Source organism: Hyla sarda, chromosome 2 (genome assembly GCF_029499605.1).
Source record: "Hyla sarda isolate aHylSar1 chromosome 2, aHylSar1.hap1, whole genome shotgun sequence".
NCBI classification, from domain to species: domain Eukaryota; kingdom Metazoa; phylum Chordata; class Amphibia; order Anura; family Hylidae; genus Hyla; species Hyla sarda.
In genome coordinates this window covers 305,170,518-305,197,232 of record NC_079190.1, presented here as the reverse complement: position 1 = coordinate 305,197,232, position 26,715 = coordinate 305,170,518, and the positions used below count along the sequence as shown (strand labels likewise).

At 42.0% G+C, this 26,715-nt stretch overlaps 1 protein-coding gene across 1 annotated transcript in view; it reads left to right on the top strand.

Moving 5' to 3' along the window:
• TNNI1 (troponin I1, slow skeletal type) overlaps window positions 1–26,147 on the top strand; it is an 84,802-nt gene extending 58,655 nt beyond the window's left edge. Inside the window, exons 6-7 of the mRNA XM_056560146.1 lie at window positions 7,410–7,521; window positions 25,460–26,147. Of these exons, the coding sequence (XP_056416121.1) occupies window positions 7,410–7,517 (108 nt within the window). The 3' untranslated portion in view covers window positions 7,518–7,521; window positions 25,460–26,147. The remainder of the gene's footprint in view (window positions 1–7,409; window positions 7,522–25,459) is intronic.
• Window positions 26,148–26,715: the final 568 nt, after the last annotated feature.

Below are 26,715 nucleotides of genomic sequence, written 5' to 3'. Positions count from 1 at the left end.
ATTTATCAACAAGACACAGGTGGTTACACTAATGAGCATACTGGCCCTTTAAATCTTAAAGCTCTGGCGCGCGCACGCCCTAAAGGACGGGGACACGTGCGCCGGAGCAGAGAGGTGGAAGCAGAGGCAGGGGAAACACCCGGAGAGTGACGGACTGGGGCTCGCATGTGGGTGCATCCCGCAGTGCGAGTCCCAGCCCCATCGGCAGCAGAAAGTAAGGCGACCATGAGCTCACGGCCAGCGTGTGAGGCCAGAGCGCATAGCGTAACACTGCTGAATAAGTCAAGTGCCTTAAAACCAGTTGGACGAAGTTGGTCAATTAAAAGGAAAGGCAGTTGTACACTGTCTTTTGAAGTTAAGTGCTCCTTGCTGGTGGTTTGAGCAGAGGAAGGGGGGGGGGGGGAGATATGTGACAATGAGGCAGGTTTGAGGGCAATGAAAGGGTGTTTTTCCAAGACCTTTATCCTAGGTGAGCTAGTAGAGATGCTCGTCAGGTGCCTAATTAATGAGGCCAGTAGAAGTGTGGAAAGTCTGCATATAAGAAAAGGAAACAGAATAGTCTGGGCTCTCCCCAGAAGACAGCAAGGTGGCTGTAAAGGGGGTAGGCAGGGGTCCTTGCGAAAAACACACAGCAAGGCTCTGTGAGTGACCCCCACCAGTGAAGTGGACAGACAAGGGGTCTTATTACACACAGCAAGAGGCTGCAAATGCTGTGTGTGAACAGTGAGTAAAGGTTGCAGGAAACTTGTGTTTTAAGCTGATGGAGACTAGTCTACCAATGGATAGAGAGTTCGTCCATCAGGAAGCCAAGTAAAATCAATGGATTTATTAAATGCAAACCGTTTCGCTGTGCATGCGCAGCTTCATCAGGCATAACAAGAGCAGGCTGGTAACAGATATATATACCTCCAGGAATTAACCATTAGAGTACTTTTTGAAAGAGTTGTTGCATAGAATTACATATCCACATATAAATGTGACAATATATAAAAAAAATTATATAGAAAAATATAAATAAATATAAATAGACAGACAACAATCACAAAAATAAAACAATAATATAGAAGTACAATGAAATCACATAAACATATAATTATCGCATGTGGTGTGAATATACCCCACATGCGACTTAAGCAATCACACCGCTTGGTCACCGGTGCGGCATTCAACAACGCAAGTTGAATATTGTTTCAAAATATATAGTATAGAAAAATATGGACCTATAAGATACCATATGTGTTAGTTCAGAAAGCAAAAATTGAATTACATATCGCTGCACTATCTAAATGAGCAATGACAGTACAAATAAAGTAGAATGAACTGTGCGGTATTACAAATCGCAACTGACCCAAGGGTGACATGTGAACACTACTTAGAAAAGAAGGAGGGGAAATGAACTAGAATAACTAGTGCGGTATTGAATACAGCACCCGGCCAAGACGCAAGGTGTGAATACTCGTAGAAGAATAACAACATATTTATAAAATCAAAGTTTGCAAACAACAAATTATAGTAAACATACAAAGATTTCTGTATACAAAGAAAAGGAAAAAAGAAAGAAAAAGAACCTGGATCATAGAGCATGAATAATAATAAATAAACAGTAAAAATCAGATAATAAGAATAATAATAATAAAAATAAAATATGACAAAAGACATACCTATAAGCCAATTTCAACTTGTTTATTGAAATTGGCTTATAGGTATGTCTTTTGTCATATTTTATAGTTATTCTAGTTCATTTCCCCTCCTTCTTTTCTAAGTAGTGTTCACATGTCACCCTTGGGTCAGTTGCGATTTGTAATACCGCACAGTTCATTCTACTTTATTTGTACTGTCATTGCTCATTTAGATAGTGCAGCGATATGTAATTCAATTTTTGCTTTCTGAACTAACACATATGGTATCTTATAGGTCCATATTTTTCTATACTATATATTTTGAAACAATATTCAACTTGCGTTGTTGAATGCCGCACCGGTGACCAAGCGGTGTGATTGCTTAAGTCGCATGTGGGGTATATTCACACCACATGCGATAATTATATGTTTATGTGATTTCATTGTACTTCTATATTATTGTTTTATTTTTGTGATTGTTGTCTGTCTATTTATATTTATTTATATTTTTCTATATAATTTTTTTTATATATTGTCACATTTATATGTGGATATGTAAATCTATGCAACAACTCTTTCAAAAAGTACTCTAATGGTTAATTCCTGGAGGTATATATATCTGTTACCAGCCTTCTCTTGTTATGCCTGATGAAGGTGCGCATGCGCAGCGAAACGCGTTGCATTTAATAAATCCATTGATTTTACTTGGCTTCCTGATGGTTCCTCTCTGCGCCGGACGAACTCCTGAATCCATGGTCATTCGTTTTTGATTTTACTTCTACCCAGGAGGGCTGCAGTGGACCTTCTTCTATATTTCTTCTGCATTTTACCTTGTTGTGTGTGGGCGCACAACCAACTTTGGTAAGCGGCTTGGGAATTACCGTCCCCCACCCCCACTAACAAGATCTGCTGATCCCGCACATGAGGCGCCCTCCTCCCTCTCTCTAGTGGATAGAGAGGGAAGGGACTAATGTATAGTTAATGGCTGGACAGCCTAGGATTTAGTTTGTTCCTGTGTTATGTTTTTGTTTATCCTGAAACCTATTTAATAAAGCTGGTGAGGAGCCAGACTTGCATAAAGAACTTGCCTGCTGAGTGAAGTGGCTGTCCTGTGGCTGTGTCAAGGATTATCCCAGAGCTAACCCCAGAGGGAAATCCCTACTATATATAATATCTCTCAAACAGTTAAAAGAGAAAAACTCAAAGGTAAAGCTTTCACTCAACAACTTCAGTATCAACTTGTGGTGTCATTTCCTATAAAAGTCCAGTAGATGGAGCCTCAGACTCCAAAAAAAAAGGAAAAAAAACTACAACACAAGATAATTGCTAAAGCAAAAGCCGTGGCAAACTGGCTGAGTAGCTTCTCTTTATAGAACTCTAATTTAGCCTTCTTCTCAGAAGGTGAGAAAAAGTCCCCCCTTTTGGCTTTTATACTGAGCGTCTAAGAGTGTTGCTATCCAGTAGCCACTTTTTATTTAACCTGGCAATATTCCTGTCACTGTGAATGCAAGAAAGAATGCAGCTAGCCATGAGAGTCCGTCACCAAATCCTCCTCAGGTCCCACTCTGTCTACCTGCTCATCCAAGTTATTTTCCTCAAGGAGAACATCTGCTGCTGCCAGCCAGATGGGAACTCTCCTCCATTCCTCCTTTAATAATCACCTTTAGCATTTTCTATAAAAAGGATATCCGCGGCATTACGTCGCTAATTCCGCTGTTCTCCTTTCTGACAAACCTGGTAGCCTCCTCGAAAAGCCGGAGCATGTGACAGGTGACCCTTATAGCTGAGGGACTGGCAGCCAAAGAGTCACACTGTCTCCAAAAATCGTCATTTTTCCGCATTAGGAAATCTTTCATCACACTGCTGGTACAGGCAGTCCAACATATGTAATGTTGAGTTCCATCGTGTTATAAAGTCACAAATCAGGCTTTGTTAAGCTAGACAGTATTGGCTCTGTAGTTTACACAGTTACATAGTTAGTATGGTCGAAAAAAGAGTTCCGTCCATTAAGTTCAAACAAGGAATTGAAGGGAAGGGGTATGGTGGGATGAAGGGGAAGGGATGTGATTATATTCATGCATAAGCATTAATGTTATTTTGTTCTAGGAATGTATCTAACCCTGTTTTAAAGCTTTCAACTGTTTCTGCTGTGACCAGTTCCTGAGGTAGACTGTTCCATAAATTCACAGTTCTTATGGTAAAGAAGGCGTGTCTCACCTTGAGACCATACCTTTTCTTCTCCAGACAGAGCGAGTGCCCCCTCGTCCTTTGGGGGGAGTTTAACCTGGAACAGTTTTTTTCCATATTTTTTGTGTGGGCCATTTATATACTTATATACGTTGATCATTTCCCCCCTTGAACATCTCTTCTAAAGACTAAACAAATGTAATTATTTTAATCTTTCCTCATAGCTATGATGTTCCATACCCCATATTAGTTTAGTTGCGCATCTCTGCACCTTCTCCAGCTCCCCACGTCCCTTTTATGAACCGGTGACCAAAACTGAACAGCATATTCCAGATGAGGCCGATCAAATGCTTTATAAAGCTGAAGTATTATGTCCCTGTCCCTTGAGTCCATGCCCCTTTTTGATACAGGACCATATCCTGCTGGCCTTAAAAGTGGCTGCCTCACACTGCATGCTATTCTGTAGTCTATGATCTACACGTACACCCAGATCCTTCTCTACCAGTGACTCTGCCAGTTTAATCGCCCCTAAGACGTACAATGCATGCAAGTTTTAAGTACCCAGATGCATAACTTTGCATTTATCCACATTAAACCTCATTTGCCAAGTGGATGCCCAGACACTTAGTCTATCCAAGTCATCTTGTAACTTATGCACATCCTCTATAGACTGTACCGTACTACAAAGCTTAGTTAAGGGAGGCATGTTAGAAAGCATACAAATGGTTAAACCGAACGCACATTTTTCTGCACTTATCCAGCACATGCGTGAGACCATCCCAAGTGTTCAAGAAACGTTTCACGACAAGATTTAGCATGTGTTCCAAACACGTCATGCCACCTGGACGCAGTGCTTTGACGATGTTTGTACGGTTATCAGCAACCACATTTCTTAATGTCAGATCACAACCATTGGGAAACTTCTTGTTGCAGATGGGGCAGCAGCTCCTCTGTTGTGTGGCTCAGCAGATGTAAAACAGCATGGTAGCACTTGATTTTGCAACAATAAAAGGAGGGTGGAGGAGAAGGATAAGCTACGCTTTTTCCTGTGGGATGATGCAAAATGTCAATGGAGGTGGAGACCCGCATTAGGAGGAGGATAGGTGGGTGGTGTCAGCAGTTGAACCTGATCAGGGCAACTGTGGAGGTGTCACCATGATCTCTTGGCCTCGTTGCGTTTGAGTCTCATTCTGCAGGATGTTGATCCATTGGGCTGTAAAAGACATGTATTGGCCTCAACCATGGCATACACACAGAGAAGTTCATACAGTGGGCCACCCTCTCCACCACATGATTGTACAAAGCGGAGGCGGCTTTGTTGGCAAAATAATTGTGACTAGGTAAACTATTAGTTGCCTGAAGGCGCAAATAGATGTAAACGGTGTTTGCTGAAACCAATATAATATTCATGGATAACGTATTAACAGGGCTGATCTCTGTAAAATGCACTCCCTTGTTAAGGAGCTACAATGTCCAAAATAGACAGATATAGGGCTCGTTCACACGAGCGGATTTCTTTTCAAAACCATTGACGTCAATAGGGTCTGCAACAAAAATCTGCTGCGGTTAGCGCACGGAGGCCCTGCCTCTTTTCAAACTCGCAGCAGAAGATCTGCTGCTGGTTTTAAAAGAAATCTGCTCATGTGAGCCCTTAAACAGTGTTTGCTGAAACCAATCTAGTTATTACGAATAAGGTATTAACAGGGCTGATTTCTATGAAATGCACCCGCTTGTCCCAAACAGACACATGTAAACAGTGTTTGCGGTGAAATGCGATATGCTGTGTTTAAGGAATATGTATCACTTTCATGCAGGTGTGCCGCAGCACACCTTTGCTCAGTTTACTGCTTGTTGTTTTTTCTTTTGTATGAGCCTTCAAAAAGGCTTGCTGGGCTTTGTGGTACACAATGAGGCTTGTGTATGAATGGATAGGACGTCTCTCTATGAACAGCCCACACTCACACAGGCTGGGGATGAGCACTTCTTTGCTGTGGATCCTTGTATAGCCCTCATAGGATTTAGGCACTAAGGAGGTTATAGATCAGGAATGGATTATGGCTCCTAGTTGAGAATTGTGGCTCCTGTTCTCACACACACACACACACACACACACAGTCTGTTTTTCTTTGTTCCTATCACTGTCCTATATCTATGTCTATCTCTACTTTGTGTGCTTATCTGTCCTTCTATCTCTCTTTTCCCTCAGACTGAGCACGGAACAGCATGTGAGCTCGGACTGTGTAAAACTTCCCACCCCCCTTGCTGTCTCCTATTGGTCTTTGAGCTGATTGACATACAAACCAGCAAATCATATGATAACCTGAGGCGATCATGTGATATGCATGATCCCATTGCCCCTGATACTCCCACTTCCTCTTGGTGCCAAAACGCCATGCTTTTTACATATTTTCCGCGCTTTAATTTGGGAGTTCAGCAAGCCAAGCAAAACGCAAAGTTGGGGTCGAATTAGGGATTGCCACAGTCGGCTAGCTCATCTCTACCTTTAACATGTCTGTACATGAAGCGCTATGTGTCCTTTTTTCTTTTGTTTGGGATTGTGCAGGGTTGTAGTATAACATGCACTCTCTTATCTAAACTGAAGAATTAAATTAAATTATTTCTGTTTGGGCCTCCCATTTTTCTTGAGCATCTTTAAGGCATTTCTACAAAGTCATTAAAGGGAATGTGTAATCAGAAAATAACCTATTGTTTAAATCAAGTTTTTAACCTAAACATATATTTAAGAGTTTTTGATGAGATTTTTAATAATTTTCCATCTTACGATCTGTATCTTATATTAATCCTAAAATCTTGCAATATTGACAGTGAAAGGTGACACCAGTAGAAATAACACTGGATCCTCACCAATCACAGCAGAAAACAATATCTCCCACCCTGTAGAATGAACTCTGCAAATGTCTCCAATTTATGTGGAAAGCATATCACTAAATGCTGTTATTAACAGCTCAAGCAAGATGGCAGCCTTCATGTAAAATGTACAAAAAATAAAATAAAAATGTACAAGTAGAAAATAGAAATAGATAAGAAAAAAGAACATGTTTCAATATTTGCCTCTAATCAGATACAAAAAATTGTGGCAAAACATTTTTGGCAAGTCCAGAAAGAAACATTACTGTCTGTGTAAGGTGTCATGGTTGACAATGGATATCAGAGAAAAAACAAACCATGAGATGGAAAAGAAGTACCTGTGGAGCTCAGAGACAGGATTGTGTGGAGACGCTGATCTGGAGTAGGGTACAAAAAAATTCTGCTGCACTAAAAGTTCCCAAGGGCAAAGTGGCCTCCATGATTCTTAAATGAAGAAGTTTGGAACAAAGTAGAGTTGGCCGCTCCACCACACTAAGTAATAAGGGGAGAAGGGCCATGGACCCAGAAGACAATGATGAGAGTGAGAGCTGGAGATGCAGTTGATTAGCTGGATGCTCTCGACCCTAGATTGGCTGTCATTCAGAACTCAAACTGATGCACATGTTTGTCAATACTTAAAAAAGAAAAAAAGAAAAAACCTACTTTGACTTTAACTCTGAGCTTAGGCTTTTTGCCTCGAATTGAGAAATGTTAAACTGTGTTCTCATCATTTAGGAACGCCCAGTTGAGGTCAGTGATTGGCGCAAAAATGTGGAAGCAATGTCCGGCATGGAGGGCAGGAAAAAGATGTTTGATGCTGCAAAATCCCCTACTGGACAATAACAAGGTAAAATTCCTTATTAATCATATTAACCAAGAAAACCTTGGTCTCAGTCGATGTATGGGACTTACCGCTAATTCTGGACATTGTCAGGATTGCCAATGTCTGCCATTAAAGGAGTACTCCGGTGCACACTTTTTTCATTTTATCCCGTCCGGGCTGCAAAATAAAAGAAAACACACTTTATCTTACCTACCTAGGCTCCCCCGGTGCTTCGGTACAGGTGTTCGGTCCCCGGGCTGTATTCTTCTTACTTCCTGTTAGCCCAGCACGTCACACGAAGCTTCAGCCTATCACCAGCCGAGGCGGGACATCGCTGCGGCCGGTGGTAGGCTGAAGCTCCTTGTGACGTGCCGGGCTAACAGGAAGTAAGAAGAATACAGCCCGGGGACCGAACACCTGTACCGGAGCTCCGGGGGCTCGTTGGCAGGTAAAAGAAAGTGTGTTTTCTTTTATTTTGCAGCCCGAACGGGATAAAATGAAAAAAGTGTGCACCGGAGTACTCCTTTAACCTTTCAGAAGCATTTAAAAATAAAGTTGCCGGCTAGCTCAGAGGGGTGATTGGGACTTCCACAAAGCAATCTCGAGGTCCTGATCAACGGATATGGCGGCTAGGGGGCCTTCACCAAAAGCCTAGTCCAGAATTGTGAATTTTTGGTCACTTCATATATTAGGAAAAAAACTAAATGAAAAGTGATCAAAAAGTCTCATCCAGATGGCTCCCAAAGGACAGAAGAGCATATTTATTTTCTTATTTTACTTTTTAAGTTATTATTTTTTTAAAGTAGCAAATCAAACATACATTGGTTATTGTTATAGGTAGGGTCACACGTGCCGTATTTTGCTGCTGCATGTTTTCCTACTGAAGTCAATGGGTATCAAAATACACAGCCGATATTGTTACCCACTGACTCTAATGGGTAGGAAAACATGCAGCAGCAAAATATGGTATGTGTGCCCTACCCTATAATTGTATTGACCAACAGAATAATTATAACATGTCATTTTAACTGTAAAGTGCACTGTATAAACCCCCCCCCCCCCCCAATGTAACAAAATTGTGTTTGTTTGTTTTTTTATCCCATAAATATATATCTTTTTTTTTTTTTTTTTGCTTCACTGTAGATTTTGTTGTAAAAGGAGTGATGTTCTTACAAAGTACAAGCATAAAACAAGCCCTCATATGGCTCCTTAGGTGGAAAATATAAAAACTTTATAGCTATTAAAAGGCAGAAAGGAAAAAATTTAAAATTGCGTCCTAAAGTGGGTAAAGAATTTTATGGGATATTTTCCATATTACTAGATTTTAAAATAATCCTGAAATCTTGCAGTTTCATTCTGGCCAAAAAGCCTAAAACTAAGCTGAAACTTCCTGCGCCGTACAGATCACTTCCCACCAGTGCTCTTGTCATCACAGACAGGAGTATAGTGAAAGGTGACAAACAGTAAGTGTATACATAACAGAGGTACACACATTAGTTGTTGCTCACAGATCAGCAGAAGAATAAACCCATGTGAATAGGACAGGTCTTGTCTATTGTTGAATATATCCATGCAACTGCATTTAGCAATGTTTTATAGCAAAACCCATGGCAGCTCAGGCAAAATTGGAGCCCCCATAATACTGTACAAATAATAATAATAATAAAATTATAATCTGAAAATAGAAACAGATCAAATAAAAAACAAGAACATTTCAGTATTTGGTTCTGATCAGTAAAAAATTATCTAGGTGATACATTACGTTTTAACCCCTTAAGGACTCAGGGTTTTTCAGTTTTTGCACTTTCGTTTTTTCCTCCTTACATTTTAAAAATCATAACCCTTTCAATTTTCCACCTAAAAATCCATATTATGGCTTATTTTTTGCGACGCCAATTCTACTTTGCAGTGACATTAGTCATTTTACCCAAAAATGCACGGCGAAACGGAAAAAAAAAATAATTGTGCGACAAAATCGAAGAAAAAAACGCCATTTTGTAACTTTTGGGGGCTTCCGTTTCTACGCAGTGCATATTTTGGTAAAAATTACGCCTTATTATTCTGGAGGTCCATACGGTTAAAATGATACCCTACTTATGTAGGTTTGATTTTGTCGCACTTCTGGAAAAAATCATAACTACATGCAGGAAAATGTATACATTTAAAAATGTCATCTTCTGACCCCTATAACTTTTTTTTTTTTCCAAGTACAGGGCGGTATGAGGACTCATTTTTTGCGCCATGATCTGAAGTTTTTATCGGTATGATTTTTGTTTTGATCGGACTTTTTGATCACTTTTTATTCATTTTTTAATGGTATAAAAAGTGACCAAAATACGCTTTTTTGGACTTTGGAATTTTTTTGCGCGCACGCCATTGACCGTGCGGTTTAATTAATGATATATTTTTATAGTTCGGACATTTACGCATGCGGCGATACCACATATGTTTATTTATATATATTTTTACACTGTTTTATTTTTTTTATGGGAAAAGGGGGGTGATTCAAACTTTTATTAGGGAAGGGGTTAAATGACCTTTATTAACACTTTTTTTTACATTTTTTTTGCAGTGTTATAGGTGCCATAGGGACCTATAACACTGCACACACTGATCTTCTACACAGATCACAGGCGTGTATTAACACGCCGGTGATCAGTGTTATCGGCGCTTGACTGCTCCTGCCTGGATCTCAGGCACGGAGCAGTCATTCGCCGATCGGACACCGAGGAGGCAGGTAAGGGCACTCCCGGTGTCCGGTCAGCTGTTCGGGACCCCGCAATTTCACCGCGGCGGTCCCGAACAGCCCGACTGAGCAGCCGGGTCACTTTCAGTTTCGCTTTAGAAGCGGCGGTCAGCTTTGACCGCCGCTTCTAAAGGGTTAATACCACACATCGCTGCGATCGGCGATGTGTGGTATTAGCCGCGGGTCCCGGCCATTGATGAGCGCCGGGACCCAAGCGATATGATGCGGGATCGCGGCGCGATCCCGCTTCATATCGCGGGAGCCGGCGCAGGACGTAAATATACGTCCTGCGTCGTTAAGGGGTTAAAGAGATGTCTCGGATCACTTTGATCTGCTGAAATGTTTTACTTAAATTGTAATACTTACCTACCCTCCTCCTTGCTTTTTTGGCGTAATCTTTGCAACAAGCTACACTTTACCTCTGGATTGAGAAACATGCAACTATTCCATTCCCAAATTGAACACTGGCAATTCCAATCGATCACTCGCAAGTTTCTTTTAAAAAAATAATAAAAAAGTAGAGCAGCACACTTAACTTGTATATTACTATTATTAACTCATCAAAACAACTGTGGCAAAGTACATGCAAAGAAGTCACATTTTTATAATATACAGGCATAATAGAGACTAGGCTTGGGATTCACAAGAACCTGGGCTTATTTAGTAGTAGTAGAAGTTGTGCCAACTGCTGTTAAAGTGAACTGTTGGGAACATATTCAAACCAAAAAGATGAATTTAGAACATTGCCAATACATACTAGGGGAATTTTATCAATGTTGATTTGGGTAAACTATTTTTCTTCCTCTTTTTTCTTTTTTTGTGTGTGGTGGCATTAAATGTACTAAATGGGTACTGTGCCCACAGACAGGTTATCCCATATCCAAAGGATAGGGTATAAGATGTCTGATCGCGGGGGTTCTGCTGCTGGGACCTCACCCCCCCCCCCCCAGATCTCCGTGTAGCAACCGTGCTGCACCAAGCATTCTAAACAGTATGTTTAGAATGCTGGGTTTCCACAGCCGGAAATGTGACGTCAGATCACAACCCCTCCATTCATGTCTATGGGAGGGGGTTTGACGGCCATCAAGTTTCTTTTCAGGAAATAATTTAAAAAAAGTAGCGCAGCACACTTAACTCGTATGTTCCTATTTCTAACTCATCAAAAGTGTGGCAGTATACAGGCCAAAGTACATGCACAGGAGTCACATGTTTGTAACATACAGGCATTCTGTGGGTGGAGTACCCCTTAAGGTAGTCACATTACATGTGACAAATGCGGTTCTAGTACACGTTTTTTGAAATAGCACTTCAGGACTTTGTATGGCTGTATCGACAATTTAGGTGACTTTTTTTTTACCCATTCAGGAACATGCCAGTTTTAGCCTTAAAGGGGTACTCTGTCCCTAGACATCTTATCCCCTAGCCAAAGAATAGAGGATAAGATGTCAGATCGCCAGGGTCCCGCTGCTGGGGAGCCCCGGGGATCTCAGCTGCGGCACCCACCTATCATTACTGCACAGAGCAGACTCGCTCCATGTGTAATGACCAGCGATACAGGGGCCGGAGCATCGTTACGTCACGGCACCGCCCCCTCAATACAAGTCTATGGGAGGGGGTGTGATGGCCGCCACGTCCTCTCCCATAGACTTGTATTGAGGGGGCGGGCCATTACGTCATGAGGGGGCGGAGCCGTGACGTAACGATTCTCCGACCCCTGTATCGCCGGTTATTAGGCACAGAGCGAGTGTGCTCTGTGCAGTAATGATAGCGGGGTGCCACAGCCTAGATCCCGGGGGTCCCCAGCAGGACCCCGGCGATCTGACATCTTATCCCCTATCTGTTGAATAGGGGATAAGATGTCTAGGGACTGTCCCACTTTATGTTATTACTTTGGGATGCTTCAACTCATTAAAGTTATTCTGATATTGTTTTTACATGACGTATTGTACTTATTAATGGTAAATTTTGGTTAACACATCCTGTATTTTTGTGTGAAAAACAAAAAAATTCTGTGAAAGATTTTAAAATTTGCCATTTTTCTGAATTCCAGATTTACTTATAAGAAAGATAGTCGTGCCATATAAATTGGTTGTTAATTCACATTTACAATATGTCTATCCTTTTTTAGGATGTACAGGGCTTAGAAGTTTAGCAGGAATTTTCAAATTTTTTAGAAAATTCCAAAATCAAACATTTTTGGGGACCAATTTAGTTCTGAAGTGGATTTGAGGGACCTGTATGTTAGAAGCCCCTATAAATCACCCCATTTTAAAGACCGCACCCCTTAAAGTAATCAGTTTCATTAAGAAAGTTTATTAACTCTTTAGGTGTTTCACAGAAATGAATGCAAAGTGGAAGTGGAATTCCAAAATTTAAATTTTTCTTGCAGATATGCCATTTTGCTCCATTTTTCTGTAACACAGCAGGTGCTGAAAGAGAAATGAAATTCAATATTTATTCCCCTAAATTCTGACATATTTAGAAATATCCCATATGTGGTCCTTGTGCACTACGTTTCTCACACACAGGTATCAGCAGTGTGAATTTTGGGTCTACCTATTATTTAGGATATGTTTTCCTTCGTACCATTTTGGGGTACAATGACTCTCTGATCGCTTAATGTTCCACGTTTTATCAGATGGTATGAATAAAAATATCGGTTCTGCCTAGGTTTTTTACTTCTCTTCTCTATGCAGTATAAATGATGTGTTTCGACAAAAAAAATTTTTTTGATAAAAAAATGTATTGAGTGTCACCATATTCTGAGAGCTTCAGCTTTTTTTTCTATTCTGGTCGTATTTTGGGGTACATCTGATATTTTTACTTTTTATAAAAAAATTTGTGAGGTAGGATTACCAAAATGCAGTAATTTTGGCAAGTTTATTCTTTCTTTCTCTTTTTTTTTATTTTTTTATACGGTGTTCACTGTGGGGTATAAATGACATGGTAATTTCATTTTGTGGGTCAGTAACATTATAATAAAACCTTAGTTATGTTATTTATTTTATGGTTCATTATATTTATAATATAAAAACTCATTTTAATAAAAAAAAAAAAAAAAAAAAATCACGTTTGTGCATTGCCATTTCCTGAGAGCCCTCCCCCCCCCCCCCCAACAATGAAGGTGTGTGAGGGAAATTTTTTCTCTGGTGTGTGAGGGAGTTGAAGTTTTTAGTTGTACCATTTTGGGGTATCACTACCAATAGAATGATGAGAAAATAATCACCTTGAAAAGTCGCAAACATTTTCCCAATTTAGAGTAAAAATATAGTTTACACACAATTATAAAGTCATTACAGGCTCTAACTGTCACACACAGCTTTCCCAGGCTCCTGAATGGCACATGATCTGCTTAGTACTGTGAGTGCTGACACATTTTTTACCATTCAAGAGCGGTCCCTGCTTTGTGTACATCCTGGAGGTCGGCAGTGGGCCCAGTCAGGTTGTTCATGGTCTTTGGTGGGTGGGGGGAAGGGAGGGCGCTGGGAGGGAGGGATTGTGGATGGACAAGAATGCTGTTGGGAGGGTGTTTGAGGTACATGTAAAGTCCTGCAGTGCTGAGATCCTGTATCCTCCATGCTGATCAGCAGCTCTTCCTGCTTGCAGGGGTCATGTGAGGTTATGTCATGTGACCCTTGCAGGCTACGGGAAGCTGCTATTCAGCAGAAGAAGAGGAACTCCCGCAAGAGCTCTAATCTTCGATTCTGGGACACATTGTCCCAGAATTGGAGAAGAAACTTGTCTAAAAGAAAAAATTATTTACACAAAGAAATTACAGGCAGATTCTGCTTGCAGAAAAATCCTATTGATTTCAATGGCATTCTGCTGCTTGGTTCACATGTTGGACATTGCTCCAAAAGCCTCTGGACTGCGCTGTAGTTAATGGGAGAGCGCTTTAGCGCCGATTCCAGAGGAGGCTCTCTAAAAGCAGATTTCCTTGTGGAAATGCAGAGCGAAATCTCCGTGGAGTGGGCATGCCCTTAGACTACTACAAGCTTATAGCAAGGCATGCATGGCAGTAGACAGATAAACGTTACAGAATCAAGATCAGCATCTTTTGATGTATTTGATGTACTTACTGAACAGTGCAGTTTAGTTTGTGGAGGTGAATCTTTTTAACCCCTTAAGGACCAGGTCCATTTTGTCCTTAAGGACCAGGCATATTTTATTTTTGCATTTTTGTTTTTTCCTCCTTACCTTACCTTACTCTTTTACAATTCCATTCACAGACCCATATGGGGCTTGTTTATTTGCATCATCAATTATACTTTGCAACGTCCTCACTCATTTTATCATAAAATGTACAGCGCAACCAAAAAAAAAACATTATTTATGTGGGAAAATTGAAAAGAAAACTGCAATTTATGAAATTTTGGAAGGTTTTGTTTTCACGCTGTACACTTTATGGTAAAAATAACATGTTTTCTTTATTCTGTGGGACAATATGATTAAAATGATACTGCCATGTCTGTTTTAGTAAATATAAAATGAAAGCAAAAAACTATTTGGGAGCGGTCTTCAATCTTCCTGCTATCATGGACAATAATACAATCTTTAAGAGACTCCAAATTTACACTCTGTGGGGGACATGTATCATTTCCAGTGTATAATAGAAGTTTTTTACCCCTCTGCCTGTTGTCTAAATTTGGCGCAGCTGCGTTAAATTTATCATTCTTGTGCAGCTACTTTCTTGAATTGCGTTTAAATTTAGAATTCTCCTCAGAGCATAAATTTACACCGCAGCTCTATTTAGTAGGAGCTTTGTCTGCAGCGTTTCTGCACCTAAACAGTAAGTGTGTCCTTGTTATTAGTTTTAGAATTTTTTTTCTTCATTATGTAGAGTTTTAATCTCACAATAATACCACTTTTTGCACCCAATTATAACACATCAATTATACCAATGTCCTTATTCTTCATTTAACATCTGTGACACCCCTGTGCAAATCACCTCAAATGTACATGGTGCACTCTACCTTATGGGCCTTGTTGTGCGCCTGCAGAGCACTTTGCGCCCACATATGTGGTATCTCCGTACTCTGGCTAAATTGTGTCCCAAAAAATGGGGATCCTTTTTCCCATTTACCTCTTGTGAAAATGTAAAGTATGCGGCAACACCTGCATGTCAGTGTAAATAATTTTATTTTTATACACTAACATACTGGTGTAGACTCCAACTGTTCCTTTTCATAATGGGTAAAAGGAGAAAAAGCCCCCCAAAATCTGTAAGGCAATTTCTCCTGAGTACGGCGATACCCCATATGTGACCCTAAAATGTTGCCTTGAAATAGGACAGGGCTCCAAAGTGAGAGCGCCATGCGCATTTGAGGCCTAAATTAGGGTTTTGCATAGGGGTGGACATAGGGGTATTCTATGCCAGTGTTTCCCAAACAGGGTGCCTCCAGCTGTTGCAAAACTCCCAACATGCCTGGACAGTCAATGGCTGTCCGGCAATACTGGGAGTTGTTGTTTTTCAACAGCTGGAGGCTCCATTTTGGAAACAGTAGGCACACGGGTTGGGAAAAAGAGTTAGGAAACGAACAATGTTTCCCAACTAGTGTGCCTCCAGCTGTTGCAAAACTATAATTCCCAGCATGGCCAGACATGCTGGAAGTTGTATTTCGGCAATATCTGAAGGGTCAGATGTTGACGAACTACAACTCCCAGCATGCTTGGGCAGTCTGGGCATGCTGGGAGTTGTAGTTTTGCAACAGCTGGAGGTCCACAGTTTGTAGACCACTGTATAATGGTCTCCAATCTGTGGTCTTCCAGATGTTACAGAACTACAACTCCCAGCATGCCTCGACAGAGTGGGCATGCTGAGATTTGTAATTTTGGAACATCTGGAAGAGCACTGGGCGCTGGGGAAAAGTATAACGGAAAGCAGTAAATTTAAAAAATAAAAGGAGAATGAGCTACAGTGTTAAGTGGATTACAAAGCTATTTTAATGTGACGGAGCTTGTTCAATGATAAGTTATCAAACATTTCCTATGTAAATGTATTAAATTGTTGGATCATAAAATAACAAAACCAATATACAAGTGATCTAATGAATAACTGAACTGTAAACAAATATTCTATATGCAAATTATTTTAAAAGTGCTTTGGAATAACAAAGGAGTAAAAATATAAAGCAAACCAAATGAGGAATTGAGATAGGAAAGTAAAAACATTCTGGTGGTTCCTTAGTAGAACTTTCCTTCAGAAATAGAAAGGATTTTGCTACGTGCAGTTAAAGTTGGCTTATATTTATGGGGAAAAAGACGCACTTGCGTCAAAATTTTTGGTGCAAAGGAAAAGAACGCAGGTAATAAATCCATGTGTACTATATATGCAGCTCCAAGGTCCCCTGATTCAGCCACATCTGGAGGACATGCTCTACCAAAACGTGCGCAAAAAAATGCGCAAAAAAAGGGCTTGCGCAAAATTTTGCGCAAAAAAATACACACAAAACAGGGGTAAAATCTTTGATACATGTCTCCCTGTGAGTGGTCTCAGTAGGGACTCATTAGGGTTATAGGTTGAACTTGATGGATTCTGGTCTTTTTTCAACCTTATGAACTATGTTACTATGTTACTAATTTAAAATCGCAACCAATTGTGAATATTCACTTAAATCCGCTACCATCCTCTCGGTTCAGATTTTTCATCCCCGATTTATAGAATAAAGCAACAAGAAAAAACAAAAATGGAGAGCGGTCTTATTATTTACTATACATCCAGAAACTTGTTTGCACTAAAAGCTCACTTACTTCACCGAGGGGAGTAATTTGAATCACAACTCCCCTCGAGCCGCCATGCTGGTCAGAATCTCCCGGCGTCTTAGCCTCCTCCTTCCTTTGTTTCAACTGTATCCCAGAGACTTCTCCTGATTAATTCAGACCCAATACTTTCGGTCTAATCCACAATAACAATTTATTACACAATACAGGTATAGAAATCCAACGTGTTGCGGGGCATAGCCCTTCCTCAGGGTATATAACACACCAACATCTATGTACTCTATATACAATATTGCTCCTGACAGACCAGAAATGACATTCATCCAGCTTTCTTTTTTTTTTTTTTCGCCCTGAGCGGATGAACATAATTTCCAATCTGTCAGGAGCAATATTGTATATAGAGTCCATAGATGTTAGTGTGTTATAATCCCTGAGGAAGGGCTATGTCCCGCAATGCGTCGGATTTGTATACCTGTATTGTGTAATAAATTGTTATTGTGAAACGGTGAAAACAAAGGAAGGAGGAGGCAAAAACGCTGGGAGATTCTGACAAGCATGCCGGCTTGAGGGGAGTGGTGATTCAGATTACTCCCCTATGTGAAGTAAGTGAGCTTTTAGAGCAAATAAGTTTCTGATGTATAGTGAATAGAAAGTCTGCTCTCCTTTTTTGTTTTTTCTTGTTGCTTTATGTCTGTTTTAGTAAATACTTTCATTCTTCTTAAAATACCATCTTTTCTTCAAACTCTACTTCTTTTGCTCATGCTAATTCTTTTGGAAATATACCGTATTTATCGGCGTATAACACGCACTTTTTAGGCTAAAATTTTTAGCCTAAAGTCTGTGTGCGTGTTATACGCCAATACACCCCCAGGAAAGGCAGGGGGAGAGAGGCCGTCGCTGCCCGCTTCTCTCCCCCTGCCTTTCCTGGGGTCTAGAGCGCTGCTGTCGGCCCTTTTCACCCCCTGGTTATCGGCGCCGCTGCCCGTTCTGTCCCCCTGACTATCGGTGCCGGCGCCGATAGCCAGGGAGAGAGAAGCGGCGCCGACAGCCAGGGGGAGAGAAGGGGCAGCGGCACCCATTGCCGGCGCCGCTGCCTCCCCCCATCCCCGGTGGCATAATTACCTGAGTCGGGTCCGCGCTGCTCCAGGCCTCCGTCGTGCGTCCCCGGCGTCGTTGCTATGCGCTGAACGGCGCGGCGCATGACGTCAGAGCGCCGCGCATAGCAACGACGCTGGGGACGCACGACTGAGGCCTGGAGCAGCGCGGACCCGACTCAGGTAATTATGCCACCGGGGATGGGGGGAGGCAACGGGGCAGCGGCGCCGGCAATGGGTGCCGCTGCCCCTTCTCTCCCCCTGGCTGTCGGCGCCACTTCTCTCCCCCTGGCTATCGGCGCCGGCACCGATAGTCAGGGGGACAGAACGGGCAGCGGCGCCGATAACCAGGGGGTGAGAAGGGCCGACAGCAGCGCTCTAGACCCCAGGAAAGGCAGGGGGAGAGAAGCGGGCAGCGAAGGCCTCTCTCCCCCTGCCTTTCCTGGGGGTATATCGGGGTATACACGCGCACACACGCACCCTCATTTTATCATGGATATTTGGGTAAAAAACTTTTTTTACCCAAATATCCTTGGTAAAATGAGGGTGCGTGTTATAGGCCGGTGCGTTGTATACCCCGATAAATACGGTATGTAAATAAAATTGACAAACGGCTGTCTGTCGAAAGAAACAACCTGTGTATAGTGCTAAAGCATCTTACTAATGATCTCTCCATATCAGCTCTGCTCTCTGTCCCTTGTAGCTGTGACATCACATCACATGTGAAAGCAGAAAGCTCCCATCCCTGCACCCCCTGCCTGCTCAGGGAGAGACCAGTAATTTGAAGGGGGGCTCATATGCCTGTTCATTAAATTTTAAGGCAAAAAGGAAGCCTCTCTCAGTAACAGTAGTTTCAATCAGAACAGGGTCACTGCTGTCTTCCTTTAACCCCTTAAGGACACCGGACGTATCCATACGCCCCCATTTTAAAGTCCTTATGGACTGAGGGCGTATGGATACGCCCGTGGGAATTCCGGTCCCCACCGCTCACCGGGCGGGGACCGGACCAGGGTGACTGCTGATATTTATCAGCAGGCACTCCGTGAAAACCCCTGGGGGGGGGGGGGTCCCGAGACCCCCCCATGTCGGCAATCGCCGCAAATCGTCGGTCAATTCAGACCAACGATTTGCGGCTTTTCCGGGTCAATCGGGTCTTTGGTGACCCGGAAAAAAGGGAGAATGGGGCTGTCCGAGACAGCACCATTCACTCTTACCCAGCAGGAATGAGGTGGCACGGGTGCCGCCTCACGATCACGTGATTGATGGGTCGGAACGACCCTGCTGGGCGGCGATCGGGACAGCGAAGATGGCGGAGATCGGCGCCGGCAAGTGTCCCCTACCTTGCCCTGGTCCGGCGGGGGTTCCCTCAGGATCGGTGGCGGCAACAGGAGCAGCAGGATACAGCAGGAGGTGAGGCCTGTTCACCTCTGGCTGTTGCTTAGCAACAACTTGCAGCATGCACAGCCAAAGGGCATGCTGGGAGTTGTAGTTTTGCAACAGCTGGAGTTCCAACTACAACTCCCAGCATGCCCTTTGGTAGTCTGTGCATGCTGGGGATTATAGTTATGCAACAGCTGGAGGCACTTTTTTTCTATGAAAATAACTACAACTCCCAGCATGCCCTTCGACTGTCAATGCATGCTGATTGTTGCAGTTTTGCAACAGCTGGAGACACATTGGTTGTGAAACTGAGTTTGTTACCTAACTCAGTGTTTTGCAACCAGTGTGCCTCCAGCTGTTGCAAAAATACAACTCCCAGCATGCACTGAGTGACTGTACATGCTGGGAGTTCTAGTTTTGCAACAGCTGGAACACTGAGTTAAGTAACAAACTCTGTGTTTCGCAACAATGTGCCTCCAGCTGTTGCATAACTACAACTCCCAGCATATATGGTCTGTCAGTGCATGCTGGGAGTTGTAGTTTTGCAACAGCTGGAGGTTCCCCCCCCAAATGTGAATTTTCTGCCGCAGCTCAAACTCCCAGCGAGAAACTCATTGTAAACCTCCGCCCGTGTGAATGTACCCTAAGGGTATGTTCACACTGAGGAATTGGGGCGGAAATATTGTTACTTTTCCACAAGAACTCACAGAGATTTTGCACAGAATTTGGCACGGAATTGGCACGGAATTCCACGCGGAAATGCAGGTTTCATGCGAAGGAGGAGTATCAAGTATTTCTATTCATAAACATTTTTTTTTCATGCGGAAATTCCGCGCCAATTCTGCGCGGATTCTGCGTGGAAATGCTTCTGACTCAAAAAAAATAAATAACATTGATCTCTATGGGAGAACGTAGCTGATTCTGCTACGCAGACTTCCTCGTCAGAATTCTGCTTGAGGAAATTCCTCAGTGTGAACTGAGGGGCAGAAATTCTGCACAGCTCTATGGGGATTTTCACTGCTGAATGAATTGGAGAGGAAAAAGCAAGCAGAATTACTCGTGGAAATTCCTCTCCAATTCTTCAGTGTGAACATACCCTAAAAACACTACACTACACTTACACATAATAAAGGGCAAAACACTACATATACACATACCCCTACACAGTCCCAAAAAAAAACGTATTGTACGGCAGTGTTTCCAAAACGCAGCCTCCAGCTGTTGAAAAACAACAACTCACAATATTGCCGGACAGTCACTGACTGCCAAGGCATGCCAGGAGTTTTGCCACAGCTGGAGACACCCTGTTTGGGAAACACTGCTGTAGGGTATTTTTGTGGAGGATTCAAATCCCCAATTTAGTCCTCAAATGCGCATGGTGCTCTCTCACTTCGGAGCCCTGTCGTATTTCAAGGAAACAGTTTAGGGCCACATATGGGGTATCTCCATACTAGGTAGAAATTGCGTTACAAATTTTGGGGGGCTTTTTCTCCTTTTACCCATTATGAAAAGGTAAAGTTGGGGTCTACACCAGCATGTTAGTGTAAAAAAATATAGATTTTTACACTAACATGCTGGTGTTGCCCCATACTTTTAATTTTCACAAGCGGTAAAAGGAAAAAAAGACCCCCAAAATTTGTAACGCAATTTCTCCTGAGTACAGAACTACCCCATATGTGGCCATAAAGTGCTCTGTGGACGCACAACAAGGCTCAGAAGTGAGAGCGTGCCATGTACATTTGAGATCGAAATTGGTGAGTTGCACAGGGATGGCTGATTTTACAGCGGTTCTGACATAAATGCCAAACAATAAATATGCACAAGTGACCCCATTTTGGAAACTACACCCTCACGGAACATAACAAGGGGTATAGTGAGCCTTAACACCCCACAATTGACAAATTTCCGTTAAAGTTGGATGTGAAAATGAAAAAAAAACAAAAACATTTTTTCACTAAAATGCTGGTGTTACCCTACATTTTTCATTTTCACAAGGGAGAATAGGAAAAAAGCCCCCCACAATGTGTAGACCCATTTCCTCTTAGTAAGAATATACCCCATATATGGATGTAAAGTGCTCTGCTGGCGAACTACAATGCTCAGAAGAGAAGGAGCGCCATTGGGCTTCTGGAGAGAGACAGTGTCTGAAAGATTTTTGGAACAGTGGTCCGTGAAAAAGAAAAATGTAATTTTTCATTTGCACAGCCCACTGTTCCAAAGGTCTGTTAAACGCCAGTGGGGTGTAAATGTTCACTGCACCCCTTATTAAATTCTGTGAGAGGTCTAGTTTCCAAAATAGGGTCACATGTGGCGGGGTCCACTGTTCTGGCACCACGGGGGGATTTTTAAACGCACATGGCCTCCCACTTCTATTCCAACCAAATTCTCTCACCGAAAGCTCAATGGCGCTCCTTCTCTTCTGAGCATTGTAGTTCGCCCACAGAACACTTTACATCCATATATGGGGTATTTCCATACTCAGAAGAAATGTCGTCACAAATTTTGGGAGGCTTTTTCTCCAATTACCCCTTGTGAAAATGAAAAATTTGGGGTAAAACCAGCATTTTAGTGAAAAAAAATCAAATTTTTCATTTTCACATCTAAATTTAGTGGAAATTTGTCAAGCACCTGTGGGGTGTTAAGGCTCACTGTGTTCCTTGAGGGGTGTAGTTTCCAAAATATTATGCCATGTCATTTTTTTTGCTGTTCTGGCACCATAGGGGCTTCCTAAATGCGACATGCCCCCCAAAAACCATTTCAGCTAAATTTGCTTTCCAAAAGCCAAATGTGACTTGCATTGTAGTGCACCCGCAGTGCACTTGACATCCACACATGGGGTATTTCCATACTCAGAAGAGATGGGGTTACAAATTTTGGGGGGGCATTTTCTCCTATAACCCCTTGTAAAAAATGTAAAAGTTGGGGGAAAACCAGCATTTTAGTGAAAAAAAAAATGTAATTTAGACATCCAACTTTAACGAAAAGTCGTCAAACACCTGTGGGGTGTTAAGGCTCAGCAGACCCCTTGTTATGTTCCTTGAGGGTGTAGTTTCCAAAATGGTATGCCATGTTGTTGCTTTTTTTTTTTTTTTTTGCTGTTCTGGCACCATAGGGGCTTCCTAAATGGGACATGCCCCCAAAAAGCCATTTCAGAAAAACTTACTCTCCAAAATCCCATTGTCGCTCCTTCCTTTCTGAGGCTTCTAGTGCACCACAACAAAGACTCAAATGGTCTCAAATGGCTGGAGGTGCTCAACCCCAAATGCAGTTGTGCATTTATACTGGGGGAGCAGATCCTGCCCTGGTCTGTTGCTAGGGGCAATCCCCAGCATAAAAATGCATACAATGGAGGATGCCACAATAGAATAATACACCAGATAGATGGTGTGGATGTGTAACAATTAGAATAATACAGGAATTTTGTTGCACTACACTACCCTCAACACTGATGTTAAAATTGAGACATTAGCCAGTATATCCTTATATGAAGACGTATCCACTTCTCAACATAATCAGACTACAGGTGTGCACATAATGGGTGGCTTCCCTATGTCTATCTCAGGGCTCCGTCTCCTGAGTGTAGTAAACCATATATATAGAAATAGACATAGACTGGGAATTGCACTTAAAAAGTTCTTTATCTCCAAATTCATCCATGTACAAAACAGTAGAGAGATATACAGAACATAATCACCCGGTGCTCAATAGACTGCTCAGAGGTTATTCCACTTGGTGTCTTCAGAACCTTCCATCCCAGACTTGCTGCTTGCTGGACGGTGTGTTCCTGGCCATGTGGATGCTAATTCACGCTCGCATGCCAGCGAGCGTTTCCACACCCCCTCAGAATTAGCGTCCACATGGCCAGGAACACACCGTCCAGCAAGCAGCAGGTCTGGGATGAAGGTTCTGAAGACACCGAGTGGAATAACCTCTGAGCAGTCTATTGAGCACCGGGTGATTATGTTCTGTATATCTCTCTACTGTTTTGTACATGGATGAATTTGGAGATAAAGAACTTTTTAAGTGCAATTCCCAGTCTATGTCTATTTCTATATATATCCTTATATGAAGGACATACCTGAGCCCGCACACCAACGCCAAGGTTTCTCAAATGGCACGGGACCTAACACTAAACCTACCAGTGCGTGATAAGCAAAACCAGGGCCAATGGGCAATTACGGCAGCATTACACCGACTCACAGCCTCCTCCCAGATACCCTCCAGTATGGCTGAGCACACATACAATGGGAGGAGGGAGGCAGACTACAAGCCCCACCTAAGTTGGCTTGATATAGTTGCATGGCCTCACAGGTGCATCTTAATGCTGCCTGGAAGATGTTCAAGGTGCATTACATATGGAGTTTACACATCTCCAAGTATAAGGTTTAAACATCAACAAAGACATGGTCTCAAATGGCCTCTAGTGCACCCACAGAGCACATGACATACACATATGAGGTATTTCCTTTCTCGAGAAAAATTGGGTTACAAATTTTGGGGGGCTTTTTCTCCTTTTACCCCTTGTAAAAATTCAAAAACTGGGTCTACAAGAACATGCCAGTGTAAAAAATGAAGATTTAGAATTTTCTCCTTTACCTTGCTGCTATTCCTATGAAACACCTAAAGCGTTAACACACTTTCTGAATGTCATTTTGAATACTTGGGGGGGGGGGGGGGGTTAGTTTTTTTAATGGGGTCATTTATGGGGGTTTTCTAATATGAAGACCCCTCAAATCCACTTCAAAGCTGAACTGGTCCCTGAAAAATTCCGATTTTTGAAAATTTTGTGAAAAATTGGAAAATTGCTGCTGAACTTTGAAGCCCTCTGATGTCTTCCAAAAGTAAAAACATGTCAACTTTATGATGCAAATATAAAGAAGACATATTGTATATGTGAATCAATATATAATTTATTTGGAATATTCATTTTCCTTACAAACAGAGAGTTTCAAAGTTAGAAAAATGCAAAATGTTCAAAATTTTCATGACATTTTGGGATTTTTCACCAAGAAAGGATGCAACTAACGATGAAAATTTACCACTGTGTTAAAGTAGAATATGTCACGAAAAAACTCTCTCTGAATCAGAATAATTGGTAAAAGCATCCCAGAGTTATTAATGCATTCTGACAGTGGTCAGAATTGCAAAAAAGGGCTCAGTCCTTAAAGGAGTAGTCCAGTGGTGACTCAGTGATTTACAACTTATCCCCTATCTTAAGGATAGGGGATAAGTTGCAGATCGCGGGGGTCCGACCCCTGGGGCCCCCCGCGATCTCCTGTACGGAGCCCCGACAGCCCGCGGGAAGGGGGCGTGTCGACCTCCGCACGAAGCGGCGGCCGACACGCCCCCTCCATACAACTCTATGGCAGAGCCGAAGCGCTGCCTTCGGCAATCTCCGGCTCTGCCATTGAGATGTATTGAGGGGGCATGTCGGCCGCCGCCTCGTGCGGGGGTCGACACCCGCTATCTCGGTGGAGAGCCGGGGCCCCGTACAGAGAGATCGCAGGGGGCCCCAGCGGTCGGACCCCCCCGCAATCTCAAACTTATCCCCTATCCTTAGGATAGGGGATAAGTTTTTCACCACTGGACTACCCCTTTAAGGTGAAAAAGGGCTCAGTCCTTAGGTGGTTAAATCTAATGAACAGTAATATGAACTTCCTCTTTTCACATAATTGGTTTAGACCTCAGGATATCTGATCACACGCTCTAAAAGCACAGCTCCATCTCTGCCTCCCTCTGTTTTCTAAGTACAGGCAAGACAGCTCTGCTTATAATAGAGAGATCTGTGCAGTATAACATTATATTAGTAAGTTACTTTATTATACTTTTTGACACCATAACACAGGTTGTTTCTTTGACTGGACAACCCTTTTAAGTAATACATAGATAAAACTATATGACTCTTATACATTATCTTCATTTTATCATACCTTGTCTAACCACAATTTATAATATACAAAGTTAAAATAAATCTAATGTTTGACTTGTTTTAATTTTAGCTCTTCTGATTTTTTTTTTCTAGAACCCCATGGATCTTCACTTTCTTCACTTCTTTTTCAATGCTTTATCTCAGCCTATAGTAAATCCTTGTTTTGCTCTATAACATTTATTCTGCAACTGTCTAGTCATTAAAGTGATCAGAAATGAGCTTCCTGTCAGCCTACCACTTATCATTTTACAATTTGAATAGAAATGTAATCTATATACATAACATTGTAACCATTGATCTAATAAAGATTCTAACCATTAGTTTAGTTATGGGAATTAAAAAAAAAATATTCCTCAGTTTCTTTGCAACCAGAGGTTATGGTACACATTTTGCACTTTAGTCCTGTAATTAATTTGTTAAATCAAAACATTCAAAAAGGACTGAATGTAATGACATAAGGTATTGAGGGTTGTAACTGATTTACCCCTGGATGGTGGATATTTGATGGCTTAGAAGTTGCTATTTGCTGTCATGTAGTTTGGAGAAAAGAAGAAGAGAATCTATGGGGCGATTTGATCACAATGTACAAATATATGAATGGACAGTACAGAGATCTTTCTAGTGATCTTTTTTATACCTAGACCGGTCGGTAACCATGAAAAGGGGGCATCCTCTTCTTCTAGAAGAAAAAAGGTTTCACCATCATCACAAACAAGGATTCTTTACTGTAAGAGCAGTGAGACTATAAAACTCTCTGCTACATGTTATGATTTTTAACTCAATAAAGATCAAGGGGGCCTAGATGTTATTTTGGGAAAATTATTATTTGGGGGGGGGGGGGGGGGGGAGGGGGGGTTGCCTTCTTCTGGCTCAACATAGTAGTGTCTTTGGTTGAACTTGATGGATTATTTTTTTAACCTTATAAACTGTGTACCAAAGGAAGCCAGGAGCTGTATCTTGTCTAATCACTACCCAGACACCTATTATAATTATGTATAGAGTGTGACTAGGCCAGAATATGCTTCCTTTCTTATCTCTTTTATGCGACAAGTCGGGTACCCTATTATCAAAGAGTACATATCACCCTTATTACCGAACAGAGGACTACAGAACAAGGGTAAAGATAGCAATAATATCCTGTGTTCTTTGTTCTTACTTTGACTTGCAGAAACTTGAAGATAAACTTTTAATCATCTCACCAATTTCAAACAAGTGGTTTTACCAAAATATAACATCAAGTTTTAGATGCTGATGGCTTTTATAACTTGAAGGGGTTCAGTGGTGGTATGAAGCCAAGGGTCATTTGCACTTGACTCATAGGCTGCAGCTACCTTCTTCATCAACTAAAT